Source organism: Carlito syrichta, unplaced genomic scaffold (genome assembly GCF_000164805.1).
Source record: "Carlito syrichta isolate Samal-C Ts95f unplaced genomic scaffold, Tarsius_syrichta-2.0.1 Scaffold305641, whole genome shotgun sequence".
Lineage (NCBI taxonomy): Eukaryota > Metazoa > Chordata > Mammalia > Primates > Tarsiidae > Carlito > Carlito syrichta.
The window spans coordinates 1,079,800-1,095,591 of NW_007249737.1; the positions used below are offsets into that span (position 1 = coordinate 1,079,800).

Consider the following 15,792-nt stretch of genomic DNA (forward strand, 5'->3'; position numbering starts at 1 on the left):
AAGCCACGGGCTCAGGCAATCCACTCACCTCAGCCTCCCAAAGGCGCGGGATTACAGGCTGAGCCACCGAGCCCAGCATAATCCAAATATTTTATGGCATTGGACAGTCGTGGGCGTCTGTCCCCACTCATGGACTGCCCCTTGCCTGGCCTCTGCTGAAGTGGGCTACCCTTCCCTCAATCCCCTCCCATCGACTGTGTCTGTTCCTGGCCAGCTTGGCTTCTGTCTGATCCCTTGGGCTGATAGGTGAGTGCTCTCTGATTCCCACTGTCGTGGCCTGGGAACCACTCTGTGTCTTTAAGGCAATGTTTTCATGTCTTCTATGGTCCTTTGTCATTCTGTAACCTAACTCTGAGATGGTGGTTTCATGTCCTTGTTCTTGGACCACGTACTGACTATTCTGAATAGCTACTTCCTGCAGTGCGCCTGCTGGAGACGTGGAGAAGTGAGTGATGCCTCAACAGTACATGGTCTCCACAGTACTCTAGTTCACACAATGCCCTTATGTCCACTAACAAGAAGAGTAGTTCTTAGTGCTAGCTGCGACAATGTACATGTAACGTGCTGGGCATGGTAGGGTCTATACTTTATTTACTCTATTTGTCTTAACAGCCCTGAGGCAGGAGACTGGGACTAAGTGAGTTTAAGAAACTGCCTAAGAAAACAGAAGAGCAGCCGGGCTCGGTGGCTCAGCCTGTAATCCCAGCACTTTGGGAGGGAGGTGAGTGGATTGCTTGAGCCCACGGGTTCGAGACCCGCCTGGGCAGCGAGACCTCATCTCTACAATAAATCAAAAAAATCAGCCGGGTGTGGTAGCGCATGCCTGTAATTCCGGCTACTCGGAAGGCTGAGGCGGAAGGATCGCTGGAGCCCAGCAGACGAGGCTGCGGTGGCCGGGATTGGCCACTGCACTCCAGTCTGGGCGACAGAGTGAGACTCCAACTAAAAAAAAAGAAAGAAAACAGAAGAGGTGGCGGACCTGGGACCTGAACCCTCTGTCTGCTCTGAAGTCTCTCTTATTAGCCACTGTACTCTACTACCTTGGCAGAGACTGATAACCAGGGAGGTCTGTCGACCCCAGTGTCGACCTGCTGGGCTCTGGGGATCCTTCTGCCTCAGCCTTCCAAGTAGCTGGAACTATAGGTGCACACTACTGCGCCCAGTTAATTTTTTATTTATTGTAGAGATGAGGTCTCACCATGTTGCCCGGACTGGTCTTGAACCCGTGAGCTCAGGCAATTCATTCACCTCGGCCTCCCAAAGTGCTGGGATTACCGGCTGAGCCACCAAGCCTGGCCTGCTCGGAAGTTTTTATGCTCCCCGTGCCCTGACTGTTCTCAGGGAGTGTCCTAATAGGATCAGATACTGAGATTTACAAATAATTCCAGTGATGGCAGAACAGGAGAAGGGCAAGACAAGCAGGACTGTGGGATTGTGAGAGCTCACACAGATGGAGACTTGGGATTATTGTCACCTTTCCTCAAGTGCCATGCTGCCTGCACTGGTTGGGGCACCTGATGAATGATGTGAGAGCCTCAGTGGAGCCAGTAACCGTGCAGAGAGGCCATTGCTCGGGCAGCAACAAGGAGACAGCAAGTTGCACAAGACTGTGGACGCACACATTCACCTGCTCACATACCCACTCAGCATGGGGTCAGTCCACTCCTGGCAAAGACAGGAATGACACACTGAACAGAGGATCAGTAGGGGTTCCTGAGCTCAGAGTCCTGTGCCCGGGTTCTACATGTGGGGGACAGAGGCCCAAAGGAAGCAGGGCTTACAAACTGACAGCAGTGCTGAAACCACTCAAGATACCGTGTTTCTAGCTCGGACAACATGGCGAGACCTCGTCTCTGCCAAAAAATCAAAAATTTAGCCAGGTGTGGTAGCCCATGCCTGTAGTCCCAGCTACTTGGGAGGCTGAGGTGAGGGGATCGCCTGAGCCCAGGAGGTTGAGCCATGATTGTGCCACTGCACTCTAGTCTGGGCAACAGAGTGAGACCTGGACTCAAAAAAATTTTTTTTAATAAAAAATTTAAAGGGAAAAAAAAAAGAAACAAGAGAGAGAGAAACCTTTAAAGGCATAAGGGCAACAATCTTCAGGACTTTTACAGCACATGTTTGACCCTTTGGGTAAAAACAAGGGTGAAATGTGTTATCTTTTTTTTTTTTTTAAGTCAGAGTCTTTCTTTTATCACCCAGCCTCAGTGCTCTTTTTTCACAAAGCTGGCCTCAATCTTTTCTTGAATCTCAGAGGCAAAAGAAAGAGAGGCCAGGTGTGGTGGCTCAAATTTGTAATCCCAACACTTTGGGAGGCCAAGGTGAGGGATTGCCTGAGCCCACGGGTTCAAGACCAGCCCAGGCAACTTGATGAGACCTCATCTCTACAATAAATCAAAAACTTATCCGAGCATGGTGGCGCATGCCTGTAGTTCCGGCTACTTGGAAGGCTAAGGAGGATCACCTGAACCAAGCAGGTCGGGGCTTTGGTGGCTGTGAGGGTGCCACTACACTCTAATCTGGGCAACAGAGTGAGACTCCGACTCAAAAAAAAAAAAAAGAACATTGACAGTAACTCTCCTCTCTTTCCCTCTGCTTCCCAGCAACACACGGAACTACAGTGGTCCAGGTGGCAGTACCAAGGCTCTCACCCGGATTCTGGGCAGCAGGATGGGAAATGCTTCTAGATAGTGAGAAATTCTGTAAGGACACTGTTTCTGTCATTGGAACTATGTCTGCATGTTGGAGAGTGATGGTGATTAGAGCCAGTGCCGTCGTGTGTGGGTGTGCGTGTGCCGTGAGTGTACATGTGTGGAGCATGGATACAGCGCCAGACACCTGACTGCTCTGTCTGAAGAGACATGTGTCTCAGCTACTTCTGTGTCTAAGGCTGTTGATAACCCAACCGCTTGTTCTTTCTCTAAACTGTTTCTAACACCAGTGGTCCAGGGCAGATTCCCTTGGATATCTGCTGTTCTTAAAGCCAAATCCTTCTTTAGGAAAACAGTGTGTGAGGAAGAGGCTTCACTGGGCTCCAAAGGGAGACAGGGCTGTGCAGGGGAAGGAGCCCTGACCTAGGAGTCAGACGCACACAGGCGCTTGTCTGGGCCTTGGGCCTGCCCTGGACTTCTAAGGGTTCAGTTTCTTACTCTGGAAGTGGAAACCCTGAGACCTGCTCTCCCTGTGTTACACAGTGACTGGGAGGGCCAAATGGGGCACAGCTGGCTCTTGGCGAGACAGCAGAAAGCGCTCCATGTGGTGCAGTGGAAAGCAGGCTGGAAGTGGAGGGCCTGAGCTGGAACCAGGCGTTTTGGAACCAGGCAACACCCATTCCTTTCTCTATTCATCCTCCAAGGGAGGTGCTGAGGCCCCAACAAGGCCGGAATGTACAGAAGCTTTGATGCAGTAGAGCATTATTCACATAGTGCTCACTGTGGAATCCCAGCTTCAGGCCAGGCGCTGTGGCTCACGCCTGTAATCCCAGCACTTTGGGAGGCCGAGGTGAGAGGATTGCCTGAGCCCACGGGTTCGAGGCCAGCCTGGGCAGCTTGATGAGACCTCATCTCTACAATAAATAAAAAAAGTAGCTGGGCATGGTTGTGCACGTCTAGTTCCAGCTACTTGGAAGGCTGAGGCAGAAGTATCACCTGAGTCCAGGAGGTCGAAGCTGTGGTGGCCGTGAGCATGCCACTGCACTCCAGCCTGGGCAACAGAATGAGACTCCAAGTCAAAAAGCAAAAACAAAAAACTCCAGCTTCGGCTGGGTGCAGTGGCTTATGCCTATAATCCCAGTACTTTGGGAGACTGAGGCAGGAGGATTGCTTGAGCCCAGGAGTTCTAGACCAGCCTGGGCAACAAAGCGAGACCATCTCTATAAAAAATTTTTAAAAATTAGCCTGGCATGGTGATGTGTGCCTGTAATCCCAGCTACTCAGGAGGCTGAGATAGAAGGATCACCTGAGCCCAGGAGGTTGAGGCTGCAGTGAGCTGTGATGATGCCACCGCACTCTAGCCTGGGCACCTAGGCAACAGAGTGAGACTCCGACTCGAAAAAAAATTAAAGTAATCCTATTTCCTCAGTGGCTTAGACACACCCCAGACTCTTCAGGAATGAAGGAAACATGACCACAGGCCTTGTAGACAAGGGTCATAGATGCTTCTTGAACTCAGAAGCATAAAAAAATGTGTTTTTAGAAATAAGGTGAGGCCAGGTATGGTGGCTTAAGCCTGTAATCTCAGCACTTTGGGAGGCCGAAGCGAGAGGATTGCCTGAGTCCAGGGGTTCAAGACCAGCCTGGGCAACTTGGTGAGAACTTGTGTCTCAATAAATCAAAAAATTAACCATGTGTGGTAGCACACGCCTGTTGTTCTAGCTACTTGGAAGGCTAAGGTGGAAAGATTGCCTGAGCCCAGCAGGGTGAGGCTGTGGTGGCCGTGAGCATGCCACTGTGCTCCAGTCTGGTGAGAGTGAGACTCCAACTCAAAAGAAAAAAAAAAAGGAATAAGGTACAAAGGCGACAGAATCATGGTCCTGAAGACAGTGCAAGGAGATGTGGAGGTGTTCATGATATGTTACAGGAGAAAAGCTACTGCACAATTTGAGCATCTATATATGTTATATAATATATGTTTCAGAGACTTATTCAATACTTTGTAGAGGCTTTCTTTTAGAGATGGATTTATAGGAGATCTTTATTTTGTTTTCTTGAAAAATGTTCAATAATGAACATGTTTTGCTCTTGACACAAGAAAAACACTATACAATTGTATTTATTTCTTGGTTTTGGAAGGATGGTAGAGACCTCAGTGACAAAGATTTGGGTTTATTATGTTCATCATCTGTGCCTTAGAGTAACAAAACATATTGACTACTACTTCCACTAGAGGGCACTCTTCTTAAATTTTAGACTGCCTGTGATGCTGAAGATTGGGAAAGGAAATTTCAAGGTTTCATTTCAATCTTTTTGGGGGACTCAAGCCAATTTATTTGTTTGCTTGTTTGCTTGGCTTTAAATAAGCTTTTTTATTCTGGAATAATTTTAAATTTACAGAAAAGTTGCGAGGTAGTATAGAGAGCTCCTGCCTGCACTTTGCCTAGTTTCCGGATGCTCAACAGCTTACATAATGTGCTACATTTATCAAAACTAAGAAATTAACATTGGCACATTACTATTAACTAAGCTACAGATGTTATTTGGACTTCACCAGTTTTCCCATCAATGCTCTTTTTCTGTTCTAGGATCCAATCCAGGATACCACATTGCATCCAGCAATTTTTTAAAAAAATTAAACACCCACTAACTGTAATAACCACAAATTACTGTCTATATTTTGCATGAAGATCTACATTTTCATAAAGGAAATATGAAAAAAAAGAAAGGTGATAGCAATTTTTCTTTAGTCTCTCTCTTCTATTCCAAGTTATTTAACGTTTCAACCCCTACTTTGCCATCTACAAGCCAGGCTCAGTGGCGCAGCCTGTAATCCCGTGCCTTTGGGAGGCTGAGGTGAGTGGATTGCCTGAGCCCGCGGGTTCGAAACCCGCCTGGGCAACTTGGCAAGCCCTCATGTCTACAATAAATCAAAAATCAGCCGGGCGTGGTAGCGCACACCTGTAATTCTGGCTGTAATTCGGAAGGCTGAGGTGGAAGGATCGCCGGAGCCCAGTGGGTCGAGGCTGTGGTGGCCGGGAGCGGCCACTGCACTCCAGTTTGGGCGACAGAGTGAGACTCCAACTCAAAAAAAAAAACCCCAAAAAACCCCCCAAAAAAAAAACAAAACAAAAAACTTTGCCATCTACATTTCTGTTTTTTGCAATGTATATGGAACCATAATTTTTAAAATATGTATCACTTCCAATTAATCTTTTTTTTTTCAGTTTATGTTCCCCCATCAGGATTAGGAATTTTTTTAAAAGTCCTTGTCAGTGGGCATAGTGACTCACGCCTGTAATCCCAGCACTTTGGGAGGCCAAGGATCACTTAAGGCCAGGAGTTCCAGACCAGCCTGGGCAACAGGGCAAGAGCCTGTCTCTACAAAAAAAATAGAAAAATTAGCCGGGCATGGTGTCATGCACCTGTAGACCCAGATACTCGAGAGGCTGACACAGGAGGATCACTTGAGCCCAGGAGTTTGAGGTTGCAGTGAGCTGTGACCATGCCACTGCACTCTGGCCTGTTGTAAATAAATAAATAAATAAATAAATAACGTCCTGATCTATGAAATACATTCTAAAATATTTATAAATTAAATAATTTATTTTTAAATACTTTAACAGATAAGGAATTGGGAAGCTTGATATAATAAAACAGGATTAACCCATTGGTATTCGTGAGATTATTCTCTTTTGTGTATGATTGAAAATTCTATAATTCAAAAGTTGTTTAAAGTGAAAATTTAAGCTGGGCATGGTGGCTCATGCCTGTAATCCCAGCACTTTGGGAGGCAGAGGCAAGAGGAATGCCTGAGCTCAGGGGTTCGAGACCAGCCAGAGCAACATGGCGAGACCTCATCTCCACAATAAATCAAAAAATCAGCTGGGTGTGGTGGCACATGCCTGTGGTTCCAGCTCCTTGGAAGGCTAAAATGGAAGGATCCACCTGAACCCACCAGATCAAGGCTGCAGTGGCCACCAGTGTGCCACTACACTCCAGTCTGGGTGACAGTTAGGCTACAACTCTAAAATAAAATAAAGTGAAAATTTGAAGGAATTGAACAGTAGAGGCTTTGGATTTTAATATGGTAATAACCTCAAGTCCTGTGGACTATTTGGATGGCTGCTATTCAATTTACTGTAATAGGCACTTGTAGATTCATTGCTCTGTGTCAGAAACATATGTCTCTCTCCTGCACTGCAGGAGGTTCTGGAGCAATGAGAGGAGATATCGGACCCGCCCTCCAAGAACTCGAGTCACACATATTTGAGGTTTGGAGTGGAACCAACCATGCAGTAAACACTGATCAAATGAATCTTGGCTGTTAGCAAACACTATTTGCAAGGTGGGGATTGTATTGGCATCGCTTTCTTAGTTTTATGGGTTTGGATTGAGTCATCTCAGCCATGTGGTTAATAAACGGGAGATTTAGTATTACTACTACTAGTAATAATAATTTCTAATAATAGTAATTTTAAAAATCTCTATAGATTGTAATTTTTCCCAGGATCCACAGCCCTTCATAATTATTGCAATTATCCTATTGCTCATTTAACTAAATTGTAGCTGCGTTTAACTGCCGCCTTCCTGCTTGCTGAAGCTAGCTGTCCCTTTGCCCCCAACCATCTGAGAGCCTGTCTCCTGACTCACTGAGCAGACAGGCTGGCACTGAGCTCTGCTCTGTGACAGTGGCAAAATCTGTCCAACACTTTTTTTTTTTTTTTTGAGTTGGAGTCTCACTCTGTCGCCCAGACTGGAGTGCAGTGGCCGCTCCCAGCCACCGCAGCCTCGACCTGCTGGGCTCCGGCGATCCTTCCACCTCAGCCTTCCGAGTAGCTGGAATTACAGGCATGTGCCACCACGCCCGGCTGATTTTTTTATTTATTGTAGAGATGAGGTCTCGCTGCCCAGGCAGGTCTCGAACCCGCGGGCTCAGGCAATTCACTCACATCAGCCTCCCAAAGGCACGGGATTACAGGCTGAGCCACCGAGCCCGGCTGTCCAACACTTTTTCTATCTCTTTTTATTCTGCAGCAGAAGTATTGGGAGGCCCTAAACTTGGAGCAGGTATAGATATCATGCTCTCTCTCTTCCAAGAGGGACTTCCTATGGCTTGGATTCCAATTTCTTTTTTGTTGTCGCTAGACCTCCTTGGTTGGCTGGGCCCATGACAAATTTCTTTAGCAAAAAAGGATGTAAATATGAGAGGCGAGTCAGAGGATCAGTGGAATTTTGGGGGCTCTCTCAGTTCAGAGTTTTTCCTGCTTTGGGAGGTATTCCAAACCACCTAGTAGGGACTGAGAGAAGGCGTGTGACTCAGTAAAGAAACATGGTTTGGGAGAAGGGTCTGCAAGCATGTGGGACATCTGCGGGTCACTGTGATGGCTGTGCTGGGCGAGGCTGCAGTAGCTGTTGCAATAAACAGTTTCAAAGTCATTCTGAGACCTTGGGCAGCTGGTGCTGTCTCCATGTCATCCTTGCCTCCAAGTAACAGATGCGGACGTTTTTATGACAACTAGCTGTGCCCATCATCCCTCAGGATTATTTCTGATATGAAAACAGATCATATTTTGCTCAAATTTGCTTTATGCCTGGTTTCCAGCAGTGCTTTCATCACTTAAGATGCAGTGTGTGTGTGTGTGTGTGTGTGTTTGAGTCAGTCTCACTCTGTCACCCAGGCTGGAGTGCACTGACACACAGGTCACTGCAGCCTCAACCTCCTGGACTCAGTGATCCTTCCACCTCAGCCTTCCAAGCAGCTGGAAGCACAGGCCCCACCACCATGTCTGTTTCTTCTTTTTCTTTTTTTTCTAGAGATGAGGTCATGCCAAGTTGCCCAGGCTGGACATTATTCAGCCAGGCACAGTAACTCATACCTGTAATCCCAGCATTTTGGAAGGCAGAGGCAGGAGGATCACTTGAGACCAGGAGTTCCAGACCAGCCTGGCCAATATAGCGAAACCTGTCTCTACAAAAATATAAATAGGGCCAGGTACGGTGGCTCACACCTATAATCCCAGCACTTTGGGAGGCCAAAGGTGAGCAGGTTGCCTGAGCCCATGGGTTTGAGACCAGCCTGGACAACTTGGCAAGACCTCATCTCTACAATAAATCAAAAAATTAGCTGGGCGTGGTGGCTCGTGCCTATAGTTCCAGCTACTTGGAAGGCTGAGGTGGAAGAATCGCCTGAGCTCAGCAGGTCGAGGCAACGGTGGGTATATTTGTTTTAAACCCCATATTATTCTGAAGATTCAGAAGGAAGATTTTTTTTTTTTTTTGAGTTGGACTCTTATTCTGTCGCCCAGGCTGGAGTGCAGTGGCATGCTCATGGGCACCACAGCCTCTACCTGCTGGGTTCAGGTGATCCTCCTGCCTCAGTCTTCCAAGTAGTTGGAACCACAGGCATGTGCCACCACACCTGGCCAATTTTTTTGATTTATTGTAGAGACAAGGTCTCGCCAAATTGCCCAGGCCAGCCTTGAACTCCTGGACTCAGGCAGTCCTTTTGCCTCTGCCTCCCAAAGTGCTGGGATTACAACTGTGAGCTACCGTGCCTGGAAAGAAAGAGTTTTATTTTAATTTTTAATTTTTTGAGTCTCAGTCTTACTCTGTTGCCTAGGCTGGAGAGTAGTGACACACTCACAGCCACTGCAGCCTCAAACAACTGAACTCAGGTGATCCTTCCATCTCAACCTCCAAGTAACTGGAACTACAGGTGTGCGCCACCATGCCTGGCTAATTTATTAATTTTTTAATTGTAGAGACGACATCTCACCAAGTTGCCCAGGCTGGTCTCGAACCCCTGAGCTCAGGCAATCCTCTCGCCTCAGCCTCCCAAAGTGCTGGGATTATAGGTGCGAGCCACTGTATCCAGCATAAGAACGATATTTTAAATATTTTCTGGCCAGGTACAGTAGCTCACGCCACTAATCTCAGAACTTTGGGAGGCCGGGGCAGGAGGATTGTTTGAGTTCATGAGCTCAAGACTAGCCTAGGCAACATGGCAAAACTTCATCTCTACAAAAAAAAAAAAAAAAAATCCAAAAATTAGCCAGGTGTGGTGGCACACATCTGTAGTCTCAGCTACTTGGGAAGCTGAAGCTGGAGCATCACTTGAGCCTAGCAGGTCAAGGCTGCAGTGAGCCATATTCATGCCACTGTACACCAGCCTGGGCAACAGAGTGAAACCTTGACTCAAAAAATAAATATATTTTCTAAGAGTTATACCACTTTAAAGAGTTCACTTGATCAAGGTAGCAGATTGTTTCTGTTCACAGGCAGCTGAATTGGTCAGGACTCGTAGGAATAACTTTTTTAAGAAGCTGGAAGCTGGGTGCAGTGGCTCACACCTGTAATCCCAGCACTTTGGGAAGCCAGGGCAGGAAAATTGCTGGAGCCCAGAAGTTCAAGACCAGTTTAGGCAAAACAGTGAGATCTCATCTCTATAAAAAATTTTTAAAAATTAGCAGGGAATGGTGGTGCATGCCCGGAGTCCAGTTACTCGGGAGGCTGAGGCAAGAGGATCACTTGAGCCCTGGAGGTTAAGGCTGCAGTGAGCCGTGATGATGCCATGTCACTTGAGCCTAGGCGACAGAGTGGAACCCTCACTCATAAAAAAGCTGGAGCAGGGCTGAGCTCGGTGGCTCAGCCTGTAATCCCAGTGCTTTGGGAGGCCGAGGTGAGTGGATTGCCTGAGCCTGAGGGTTCAAGACCCACCTGGGCAACTTGGCAAGAGACTTCATCTCTACAATAAATCAAAAAAATTAGCCGGGCGTGGTAGCGTGCGCCTGTAGTTCCAGCTACTTGGAAGGCTGAGGCGGAAGGATTGCCAAAGCCCAGCAGGTTGAGGCTGCGGTGGCCAGGAGCGTGCCACTGCATTCCATTCTGGCGATGGAGTGAGACTCCAATTCAAAAAAAAAAAAAAAAGCTGGAGCAGTGGTTCTCAATCATCAGGCCATCTAAGTATCACGCTAGGGGCTTATTAAAATGCCACACCCTAGCCGGGCTGGGTGGCTCAGCCTGTAATCCCGCGCCTTTGGGAGGCTGAGGTGAGTGAATTGCTTGAGCCCGCGGGTTCAAGACCCACCTGGGCAACTTGGCGAGACCTCATCTCTACAGTAAATCAAAATGAGCCGGGCGTGGTAGCACGCACCTGTAGTTCCAGCTACTCGGAAGGCTGAGGTGGAAGGATCGCCGGAGCCCAGCAGGTCGAGGCTGCGGTGGCCGGGAGCAGCCACTGCACTCCAGTCTGGGTGACAGAGTGAGACTCCAACTCAAAAAAAAAAAAAAGCCACACCTTAGGTCTCAACCCACAGTGAGAGAGGTTAGAGTGGATACCAGCATCCATCACTTTAGCCAGCAGCCTGGATGCTTCTGGTGCAGTTGGTACAGAACACACTCTGAGAATGGTGATCTGGGACTTGGGCCTCAGCCTGCAAACAGCATTCATCAGACATCCCTGGCCAGCCTCAGGAGCAGAACAGGTCCCACTTCCACCACTTAGGATCTTTGATAATGTTAGGAAGGAATCTGGATGAAGGCTGCAACCACAGTAGATGAGACGTGTGGAGGGAAGTGGCTAGTACTGCCTCAGGCTAGTATGGGGTGAGATTCACACACCACATCCACTTAGCCCCTGGCCTGCAGTCACTGGGGATGTGGTGGTCTTTAGCAGGGTGGCTTTTCTGAATTCACGTTAGAACTCAGTTCAGTTATTATCAGCAAATCATTAATTGGGCTCTTTTTCTGTTCAAAACATGCCAGTTTGTGTTCTGTGACAGGTATGACATGGGCATTGTCTGACAGTGGCTCAGGGAGCCTTGAAGACCTCCTCTGGGATCTCTTAGGACTGCACTGTTTGGTTCAGCTTAAGTCTGAGCAGCTGGTAGAACATGATTCTTGGCATGCATGCTTGTGCCTGGTTCTATTATCTTGCCCAAATAGGTCATCTGGTCCAGCCTGACACATCCTATGTCACTTCTGCTTACTTCCTGGGTCTCCTGATATTGTCAAATGTGACCTGGTACCTCAGAATCGCCAGTCATGGAGGCTCAGAGATGGAAGGGATCTTGTTATCTAGTTGCTAAGCCAACACCTCGGCTTATACCTGGCGAAACATGGTGAAACTGAGGCCCAAAGAAGCAAAAGCAAATTAGTGACAGGAGGTGGCTTGAGCCCATCCCATCCCACTCGCATCCTCGACTGGACCTTCAAAGGCAGCACTAAGGATCCCCTTGATCTTGCCCCATGTGTAAAGTCCTCTCTCTAGTCCATCACATCAGAACAATAGGAGGATCCTGCTAACTGCTTCGTCAGTGTGTTGTGTACCCACTTGTTATTAACCTTTCGCTCACCCCTACAGACTTCAGTTTCCCGTGCTTATCTGAGTCAGAGTGATGAAATATTCTCTGGAAGTGCCTACCACTCTGAACTGGGTTTTCAATGTTTTTGAGAAGTCTGTTGAGCCTTGGGTTTAGAGGAAACACCATGTAGGGGTCAGGGGCATACCTGTGCCCTGCTCCTAAGGCTCTCTTCATCTACCTGAGACAAGGCAGATGTCCACGGCCAGGGCTGTCCATGCCCTGGCCAAATAAGTGATCTAGGTAATACAAAGAGAGAAGGGGGTGAGAGCTCAGTGGGCTACTGCGGTGACAGTAGGCTTCCTGGTGGAAGAGGTATTTACCTGGGTCATAAAGAGTAGGTTGAATTTGCCTGGGTTTTTTTTTTCCAGAAATGAGTTAGGTATGGAGGTAGGAATTCTCAGGATAAAGGGAACATGACTCAGTCTCACTAAATAAGGACTTGGCAAAAGCAGTAGAAAAAGAGGGTGGGGCTGGGTGCGGTGGCTCAAACCTGTAATCCCAGCACTTTGGGAGGCCAAGGTGAGAGACTTGCCGAGTTCAAGGGTTTGAGACCAGCCTGGGTAACTTGGTAAGACCTCATCTCTACAATAAATCAAAAAATAAGCCGGGTGTGGTAGCACATGTCTATAGTTCCAGCTACTTAGAAGGCTGAAGTGGAAGGATCACCTGAGCCCAGCAGGTCGAGGCTGTGGTGGCCATGAGCTTGCCACTGCACTCCAGCTTGGACAATAGAGTGAGATTCCAACTCAAAGAAATGAAAAAAATAAAAATAAAAAAGAGGGTGGGAAACGAAGCAGCGCTGATCTGTTTAGAGTGGCTGTCCATTAATTCCTTGATTTATACCTGGCCCCCTAGGTCCTAAAAACAAGCCTTAGTAAGTTCTTACCCATTTGTCCTTGACCGTGCTGGGTCATGAGAGCCAGGATTGGAGCTGCAGTTTGGGGTGGGGGATTATGGGGGAACGTATCTGTCCCACCCAGGTACCCTTTGTGTCTTTTCTCCACAGTGGGACCCTGAAGATGTGAACCTTGAAGGGAAAAAAGACAACGTGGAGATGCTCAGATCCCAGGTGCACAGGGGCTCTCTGGGGCCAGTGCACTTGACTGCTGATGATTAATACCTTTCAGAGCCAACCCATCCACTCAGAGCCCAAGGTCAGGTGTTTGTCAGTAACTGAAAAGGGATCAACCTGCGTGGACACTCATAACAGGAACTTAAGCTGCTGCAGAAGCTGCCCGGGAAAGTGAGGAACCAGGAGCTGCCACTGTGCTTGGCTGGCCTACACAGTGGCTCAGAATGGAGCTAAGACCTTGGGTCCTGTGGACATACCTATGTAGGCCGAGTTTGTGCTAAAGGTTAGAAGTCCATAAACGGGCCAGGTGTGGTGGCTCATCCCTGTAATCTGAGCATTTTGGGAGGCAGCAGCGAGAGGACTGCCTGAGCCCACAGATTCGAGACCAGCCTGGACAACATGGTGAGACCTTGTCTCTACAATAAATCAAAAAATTAGCCAGGTTCTAGCTGCTTGGAAGGCTGAGGTTGAAGGATCACCTGAGCCCAGCAGGTCGAAGCTGCGGTGTCCATGAGCGTGCCACTGTACTCCAGCCTGGGTGACAGAGTGAGACTCCGACTCAAAAAAAAAAAAAAAAAAAAAAATGAAGCCATAAACAGCTCTTGTTTTGTAAAGACAAGCCTTTATCCAATAGTCAATGGACCCCATTTTCTTGTCTTGAGATTCAGCCATGAACTGAATACCTGCTAGGTGCCAGGAATGAGTTCTAACAAATAGCTAATGTATTTGGATCTCAGCAGAGCCCATTCTGTAAGGCCTGGCTAAGCCCAGGGAGGGAAAGGGTGAGCCCACATGCTGGGGGGCCTGAGACTCAGGAACAGGGACTGGTGGGACCTGGCTTCTGCTCTCCGGTCACCCACTTGAACGACCTGCTGGAAGTTACAAATCGGACTGAACTGCGTACTGTTGGTGAGATCACCCATACTGCAAGGACAAGAAAAGCAAATTGCCCTAGGTACCAGGACATCCTCCAACCTAGCAGGGTGTGTGCTGAGGCAGGTTTTACAGGTGAGGGGGACTGTATGTTCCAAGAAGTAAATGCATGCAGAGGGTGAGAACCATGGTGGGAAGTGTTCAAGCACAGCAATCCCTTTTTAGTGTTATTTTTGATTCTGTGATGCATGAGGGGAAGGGAGCAGTGAAAGTGGGGCTAAGGTAAGAGCGAACACTGGGGTGAATAAATTCTGACTGACTGAAAGTACCTCACTGTGGAGTACCGTGGTAAGTATAAATGCTAGCACAGTCACAGAAGACAGCCGCAAGGGGAACTGGGAGAAATGCCAGGAAACAGTTGCCATGACTCAGCTGCGGCAGCTGTTCTTCCTGAGAGGGTAGTGTAAGTCTCACAAGCACAAAGGAGGCAACTTGGGGAAGCAGGTTGGTTCTGTAGGTCTCTGCCTAGATCCTCGTCCCCTGGGTGGCCCCTGAACTGGAATTCTGCAAGCTTACAGCCACCTTATCTATCCCCTTTATCTGAACTGTGTCGGTCCCTGGTTGTCTCTTAAGGGAATGTTTGCTCAAGTCAGCTTTGCTTTGTGATCTGAACCACTGAAGCTGTACTTGCAGGATAGAGGAAGGCTTGAATAAAAGCAGGGGGCTGAAGGGGTGAGCATCCAGGGAAAGTGAAATTGTACAGTAGACTAGAGGCAGGGAAAGGGGGGTCCTGGTCAAGGAAGGATTAATCTGAGGTGGCCAGAATAGATGGAGCAATTTGGGGTGGGAGAAGAAACTGAGAAGAATCCAGACTGGGAGGGTAGGGAGTTGGTACTTGACTCTTGACTCTGTGGCCAGCTGGCCATGGAAGATACCAGAACAGGAAGGCAACTGACCTGCCTCGGGTAAGCCGTTGCTGAGGTGAGGTTTTCATGGCCATAACTTTCTAGGAGGAAGGTAAATCATGGGCAGAGAGTGAACCTGGGAAACATGTTTACTCTAGAGTATTGACAGGTAGCAGCAGGGCAGTAGGACTTCTCGTGAGAAAGACAGGTGTGGAGACAGAATGATAGCTCTGGAGTTTACCATTAGCACATCCTCCCCATCTCAAAGGACGGCTAGGGCACCAGAGATTGGTTGGATCCTGATAAAAGTGGCCACTCACCCAAGAACATCAAATGACCTTGTTGAGTTGAGTAGCACAAACTACTTAAACTCCAGAGATCATCTTCCTAGATCCTGTCATCCCAGCCTCCTCCCTTCACAGGTTCCTGTCATGGCCTCAACTTGTCTCAAGGCGGAATCTCAACTCTTTTCATGCACAGTGAATCACCAAACTAGGAATTTGGGAAGCAAAGTGTGACTTCACTGTTCAGTGAGAATCTGCCTGTATACAGAGCTCTAGAACAGTGGAACTTTTGTGAAGAGGTGCCAATTCAACTGCCTTTCTATTAGTAGATGTAGGCCTCCAGTGCAGCTTCACCTAGTTTAGTCAGGCCAGGAGAGCAATGGGAATTACTTGCCCTGATGACTCACCTTGCAGTGCAAGAGGTTACCTACACCAGGGAGGACTGGGGAACACACATGTAATCATTATCTTCTGCCCACTCCTCCAGAGATGTGTGATCTAGTCTGGTTGTGCTGCCTGTCATCTGCATGGCTTGGAGCATGTTACCTAACCGTTGGGAACTCCTGAGGTAGACTAGATAATACCAACGTAGAAAGTCTGTGGCAACGACTAAGTAAGTTAACATATATGTAAATACACAAC

At 48.0% G+C, this 15,792-nt stretch overlaps 1 protein-coding gene across 1 annotated transcript in view; it reads left to right on the forward strand.

Annotated features, from left to right (window-relative positions):
- Positions 1-13,133, forward strand: part of TMEM44 (transmembrane protein 44) — a 44,280-nt gene extending 31,147 nt beyond the window's left edge. The window contains exons 10-11 of the mRNA XM_008061929.1: positions 7,689-7,721; positions 13,023-13,133. Coding sequence (XP_008060120.1) covers positions 7,689-7,721; positions 13,023-13,133 — 144 coding nt within the window. The remainder of the gene's footprint in view (positions 1-7,688; positions 7,722-13,022) is intronic.
- Positions 13,134-15,792: the final 2,659 nt, after the last annotated feature.